General features: G+C 60.1%; 1 protein-coding gene across 1 annotated transcript in view; it reads right to left on the bottom strand.

Moving 5' to 3' along the window:
- Nucleotides 1-38: 38 nt before the first annotated feature.
- Nucleotides 39-6,140, bottom strand: part of NOS3 (nitric oxide synthase 3) — a 22,137-nt gene continuing 16,035 nt past the window's right edge. Inside the window, exons 20-27 of the mRNA XM_027772531.1 lie at nucleotides 6,060-6,096; nucleotides 5,408-5,580; nucleotides 4,939-5,149; nucleotides 4,775-4,862; nucleotides 3,689-3,810; nucleotides 1,854-2,002; nucleotides 1,409-1,603; nucleotides 39-1,245 (exon numbers count right to left, since the gene is read on the bottom strand). Of these exons, the coding sequence (XP_027628332.1) occupies nucleotides 1,084-1,245; nucleotides 1,409-1,603; nucleotides 1,854-2,002; nucleotides 3,689-3,810; nucleotides 4,775-4,862; nucleotides 4,939-5,149; nucleotides 5,408-5,580; nucleotides 6,060-6,096 (1,137 nt within the window). The 3' untranslated portion in view covers nucleotides 39-1,083. The remainder of the gene's footprint in view (nucleotides 1,246-1,408; nucleotides 1,604-1,853; nucleotides 2,003-3,688; nucleotides 3,811-4,774; nucleotides 4,863-4,938; nucleotides 5,150-5,407; nucleotides 5,581-6,059; nucleotides 6,097-6,140) is intronic.

Raw genomic sequence — 6,140 nt, 5'->3', positions numbered from 1 at the left:
GCGCGGGCGCTCTGGTTGGAACGGCCTGGGGGGGGGGGTCGGTCGATGAGGAACTCGGCCCAGAGAACAGAGAAGGGGTAGGAGAGATGCCGGTGGCGTCTGGAAACGGACCCCACGTGGAGAGGACAAGGAGGACCGCCAACTAGCTGCCCTGAAGCGGCTGTTTGGGAAGAAGTCTCCGAGTGTTCTTGAGGTGGAGGGCAGGGCCAAGACAGACACCCAGCCAGGTGTCACGGAGGGGGCAGTGAGTTGGATCTGAAGAGCAGTGGGTCCTGCTGGCCTCTCCTTCAAGATCCATGGGACATTCTGGAGTGGGGTGGGGAAGCCTGGGGACAAGACGCTAGCAGGGGCTGCTGTGTCCGGCCTCGGTGCTGGTGTGGTGTCTGAGGAAGTGGGTGCGGTCCTCTTCCTGTGTGGCCTGAGCAGTAAAGGTCGCTCAGGGCTGTGTTGTGCATCCTCCGCTCTGGGACGGCATCCTGGCCCTGCCCGCTCCGGCCACCTGGCTGTACCTGCGTTCCCAATCAGGAACGAGGGATCAGCACAGGAGAGCTGCCTGGGCTGGCCGGGAACGTGTTTTTAGAGTGCTGGGCCAAGCGGAGCACGTAGGGCTCTGTCCAAGGCGTCCCACCGCACATCTGCACAGGTTCAGACACACTTGTCACTTTATAACTGTAATGGACGGGGTGGGGGTGGGCATCCGACAAATTTTCACAACATCTGGCACAGTCTCTTATGGTCAATCTTTCATAATAAATATTCGAATGATTGGGACTTTAGGCTTTAAAGGTAAACTATTCCAGAGAGAAGTACGTGGAAACTAAGTCACCTAAAGAACCCGGATCAGGTAGCAATGGGCATTGGAATACCACTGCTGGGAGGGCCCTTCCAGATGTGGGCACACGCAGGCCAAGGAGAACGGCCTTGACAGAGTCAGAGACCTCTGGTCCTTCCTGGGGAAATAAGGCTAACATCTCTGAAGCCTCTAGACAGAGGAAAAGTATCTCAAAAGTGGACTGAGAGGTGGCGGTCCCGGGAAGGCTGACTGGAGTGGAGACAGAACTAGAGGAGAAAGCCAGAGAGCTATCACTGGCTAAGGATGTCTGTGCCAGGAGGCTCCAACGCCCAGGGCACTGCGCCCCGCAGCTGCCGCTCCTGCAGCGAAAAGCTCTGGGTGCGTATGCGGCTTGTCACTTCCTGGGTGCGCAGCGTGAGCCCGAAAATGTCCTCGTGGTAGCGTTGCTGATCCTGCAGGGAAAGAACTCAGCAGGTCAGAATTCCAGCCCTAGATGGAGTGGGAACCTCGCCAGTCTTGGGCAGGGTTCCCGCCTAGGCCCCGCCCACGCCTCCAGGCGTGGCCCCGCCCATCTGGCTCGGGTCCCGCCCCTGCCAGGGCCGCGCCCCTCTGCACCCGCAGCACGCCGATGACATCTCCCGCCGCGTCCAGCTCCATGTCGCCCTCCGTCGCCAGGATTCGCTGCACTGTCTGTAGGACGCTTGTTGCCATGGTGACATCGCCGCAGACAAACATGTGGCCCCGCTCGAGGCACAGCACGCGGTACACCTCAGCTGCCAGCTCAGTCCTCAGGATGTCCTGCACGTAGGTCTGAGGGGAGGCGGGGTAGGGTGTGAGAGGACTCCGGGGCGGGCCAGGTGGGGCCTCCCGCCGGGGTGGGGTCTGGAGAGGCGGAACCCAGCCGGGCGGACCTGGGTGCAGAGGCGGGCAAGCCCAGAAGGGACGTGGGCATGAGTGGGGACTTGCGGCTCAGTGCTCTTGGGTAGGGGGGAGGGGCTAGCCTGGGTCGGCGAGCCCTGCTGGGGAGCCCCTGTCGCTCCTGCGCCCTCGGGGGACGCACCTTGGGGCTGTCAGGCTCCCGGGAGAAGGCGGTGAGGACGCGGCCGAACACCCCGCGCTGCTGAGCGTCCTGCACCTCGTCGCGGTAGAGGTGGTCGAGCTGGGAGCAGCGGCAGCCGAACACCAAAGTCATGGGGGCGGGCTGCAGTCCTGCAAGCAACGCTGCGCTGGGGAGGGTCCCCGGGACTGGGCACAGCCCTCGTGAAGCCTCCCACCCCGGCCACCCTCGCCCAGGCTCCAGCCCAGCCTTTTGGGCTACAGCAAAGCTGTCTGGGCTGTTGGCTCCTAGGGGATTCAGGAGGCTTCCGCAGAGACGCTGCCGGTCCTGATTCGCAGAGGAGGAAGGCGGAGCTCACAAGCAGCGAGGGCTTCCCTCAGGCGGATGGTCAGCCAGAGCTCCGGAGTGGGGCCTCGGACTGGGGCTCCGTGCTCTTCGTGTGGTGTGACACTAACCGCCCCCCTCATGTTCTCCCACACACTCAGCCTGCTTCTCAGTCATGGCCTCCCTTTCTTTGATTGAGAACTGCTCTGGGCACCCCATGCTGGTCCTGAACTTCTTAGACCTTGGGTATGGCTAGGTGAGGTTGGGCAGGATTCAGAATCCCTCTGGGGCACATTAACAAATTAAATCCCTCTGGCAAATTTAAAAAAAAAAAAAAAAGGAAGACGTGCCAGTTAGGGGGCATAGTGTTAAGTTGGCTGGATCCCACATGGCCAAGTACCCAGACCAGGCAGTCTGAGAAGCACGCAGGGTACTCGTGCATGTGTGCCTAAACCCCAGAGAGGAGCGTGGAGGAAGAGGGATCGTGGCATGACTGTCCTCCTGCAGGGATGCCCTCTCATTTTCTCTATACCTCTTTGTCTCTTTCTGATGAGCACACACACCCTATAGCAAAACTAAAAAATTAAAAAAAAAAAAGGAAACTTAATCCAACTATGGTATTAAAGGTTGGAGCCTTTGGGGCCAGCAGGTGGCATGGAGGTTAAGGTTCTAGATTTCCATATGGCCAACTGCAGTCCCAGTCCTGGACCCAGTGGCGTGAAGATCATGCTGGGCACCTGTGTGTGCATGCCCAAAATCCCCAGAGGAGAATGGAGGTGAAGGGACTGCGGTGTAGCCATGCCCCGGAGGGTGATTTCTCATTTTCTCTCTCTCTCCATGTCTCTCTGTCTCTTTCTGACGAGCACACACAACCTATGGCAAAAACCTGAAAAAAAAATGGTTGGAGCATTTGGGAAATGATTAGGGTGAGGCCGGGTGAGTGACTCCTGCTAGTTTTATAAGCTGAGAGAGCAGAGACAGAGACATGGGCAGAGACACACGCGCCCTTGCTCTGTCTCGCCATGTGATGCCCTGCACTGCCTCAGACTCCAGAGTCCCCACTGATAAGATGCTCTCCAGATGTGGCCCCTTGGCCTTGCACCTCCATGCCGAATAAATGAATATTCTTTATACAAGTCACCCAGGCTCAGGTATTTCCATTATTAGCAACACAGCAGATGAAAACACCTACTATCAGACATCTTCCAAAGTTCACAGGAAGTGAGTATTGTGAAAAAGGCATGCATAGATTTAAAAATTTGTTGCACCAAAATTCAATCGTACTTTAATTCCATCTCCATGAATATTGGTGCCGGGCACCAGGAAACCAGACAAGCAGGGCCTGGCCCTTGCCCCCCAGGCCCTTTCTTGCCCTCAGCTTATAAGCTGCTTTTCACCTCGTGGCTGGTTTTTTCCCTCCCCTTTCTTACCAATCCCGCCTTCCAGCCCTGGGTGCCTACACTGCTGGCTTCCTCCTGCTCCGGTCAGCCCCAACCCGCGGCCCTCAGCCTCACCTTTGCTCTCAATGTCGTGCAGCCGCTCCTGCCAGAATCCCCGGAAGGGGGCGATGCCGGTGCCAGGACCCACCAGAATGCAGGGCAAGCTGGGGTCAGGAGGCAGGCGAAAGGAGGGAGCCCTAGTCGGAGGGACACTCCGTCAGGCCCCCTTTGCCTCCCTTGTCCCCCTTTCCTACTTTGGGTGGGAGAGGAGAGCCCCAGATCATTGTCAAGTCCTCAGACCAGCGGCCACAGCAAGCTCCACGTCAGTGTTTATTAAACTCTATTTGTAGACAGAAACTCTGGAGCTGTGGTTTCTGGACACTGGGCCAAAAATATGGGTGAATTGGATTGAAGAGTTCTTAGATGGCTCAGTTTAAGCGATTTACACGTTACAGGCGCGGGGAGGGCAGACTCGGTTCATAATGGATTCACGCAGCGTGTTTATTTCACAGGACAGCTTTACTACTGGTATTTGGCTCGCGTTCAGGGGATTGGTACAGTTTATTTGTAATCAAGCCTCCTGGGTGGGTTTGGATCCCTGGGGCTTAGCTGTGCGTCCTGGGACACTTCAGTCCCACTGACTATAGGCCACAGGGGCGGGGGGAGAGCAAGACTCCAGGCACAGCATGAGGGAAGGTCCCCGGGAGCCCTCGCCTTCACCGCAAGCCTTCAGTGACACTATGCCCAGGGGCGGTCTTACACTCACTACCTCTCCCCAGAGAGAGTGGGAAATGGGACCACAGTTCTCAGGTGCCACACCTCCCGACATCAGGCTGAGTTCAAGGACAGAGAGAGGACCAAGAAAGCCGTACTTTGACAAGCAAGTGTGGTGGCTGGTTGGCTTCCAGCTCTGTCTGAGCGGTGTTTCAGTGCGGGACCCCGAGTCCAAATTCCCGAGAGGCCCAAAGCTCAGCTAAGTTCTGAAGTGACCTAATGGCACTCCAGCCTTGATCTGGTAGGGAACCCCTCCCTGCTTCCAGCAGCACTGCCCCCACGCAGCCACTGATGGCTCGCTCTGTCCCCGGCCATCCACGCACCACTTTCTCCACTCGTGCCCCGACACTCTCTCCTCCACGTCTCTCGTCCCCCACGGCCACTCACCCTCTGATGAAGCAGGGCACAGGGTCTCCGGCCTTCAGCTGGCTCAGCCACGTGGAGCAGACTCCGTAGTGCAGGGGGCCCAGCCCATCTAGGGGTGGGGAGGAGAGGCCAGTGAGCGGCCGGCCCCTTCCTGCTGCCGCCAGCCCTCCGGCTCCCAGCCTCACCCTGGGTCCTGTATGCCAGCACGGCCACAGTGAGGTGCAGCTCTCCCGGGTGGGCGCTGGGCGCAGAGCTGACCGAGTAGTACCGGGGCTGGAGCAGGGGCAGCTGGGTGAGGAGCAGTGGGGCCGGCAGGGCCACGGATGGGAACTGCTCCAGCACCTCCAGCAGCGTGGGGCAGCGGAACCACTTCCACTCCTCGTAGCGCCGGGGGTCCTAGAGGAAGGGCACTCGACGCTGTGAACCCACAGGCCCTCCTGGCGACCTCCTTCTGCCCCCTCCTCCAAGAAGAGCCTCCTGAGGGTTTCTCCATTTCCATTCAGCCAACAAACGTTCCTTTGAGACTCAGAATCCCAAGGTGAGCTAATCTTTCTGGAACTGGGCCTTAAAGCACCAGGCTGGACCTCGCGTGGGGGCTTGCTGCCCACTCCCCGGCTCTGCCCTCCAGCCCCTGCTCCCACTGGGCAACCCCACCTGGCTGAGGGCCTCCAGCTCCTGCTGCTCGCTGGGCTCCTCGGCCAGGGTGCTGAGCAGCTGCAGGAGCCGCGGGCTGGGCGGGGAGGTGATGTCCAGGAAGAAGGTGAGAGCCTGGCGCAGCGTGCACGGGGGCAGCCGGGGATCCCGCGCCCAGCCGGGAGGAGGGCCGCCTGCGGGTGGTGCACAGGGAGTGCTGAGGAAGGCCTGGGCAGGCCCCTGTCTCAGGCCTGGCCGCGTCTCAGTGCTTCAGAGCAAACCTGGTCTTGAACAGTGTGGGGCCTGGCCAAGCAGCCTTGGTGTGTTTTGGGGGTTCCCAGTTGGACTGGGTCGGTCTAGGCTTCCTTGCCCTCCCCCCACTTGACTATTTTAACCCCAGGCACTGATGTGGCAGGAGGCAAACCTAATGCCAGCTAGGAGCCAGAGGAGGTGTTGGGGAAGGCCTGGCAGGGAGGACAGCCTTTGGAGACCGTGTGAGGGTCTTTGGGCCACCCAGCAGCAAGATCAACCTGGTGGGGGCACAGCCAGTGCGGGCGTGCGAGCCCTGGGTGCTGGACTGGGAAGGGGGTGGCTGCCCACTGGGTCTGGGGCCGGCTCACGGCTCACGGCTCATGGCTCACGGGGCTCTGCCGCCTGCCCGGCGGGCCCTCACCAGGGCTGCCCTTCTCCAGCTGCTCCACTGCCACAGGCTCTGCAAGCGGGGGGGGGGGCCCCCCCCGGGGCCCGCAGGCCC

The sequence above is a fragment of the Tupaia chinensis genome, unplaced genomic scaffold (genome assembly GCF_000334495.1).
Source record: "Tupaia chinensis unplaced genomic scaffold, TupChi_1.0 Scaffold000280_1, whole genome shotgun sequence".
Lineage (NCBI taxonomy): Eukaryota > Metazoa > Chordata > Mammalia > Scandentia > Tupaiidae > Tupaia > Tupaia belangeri.
This window is presented reverse-complemented; position numbering and strand designations above follow the sequence as displayed.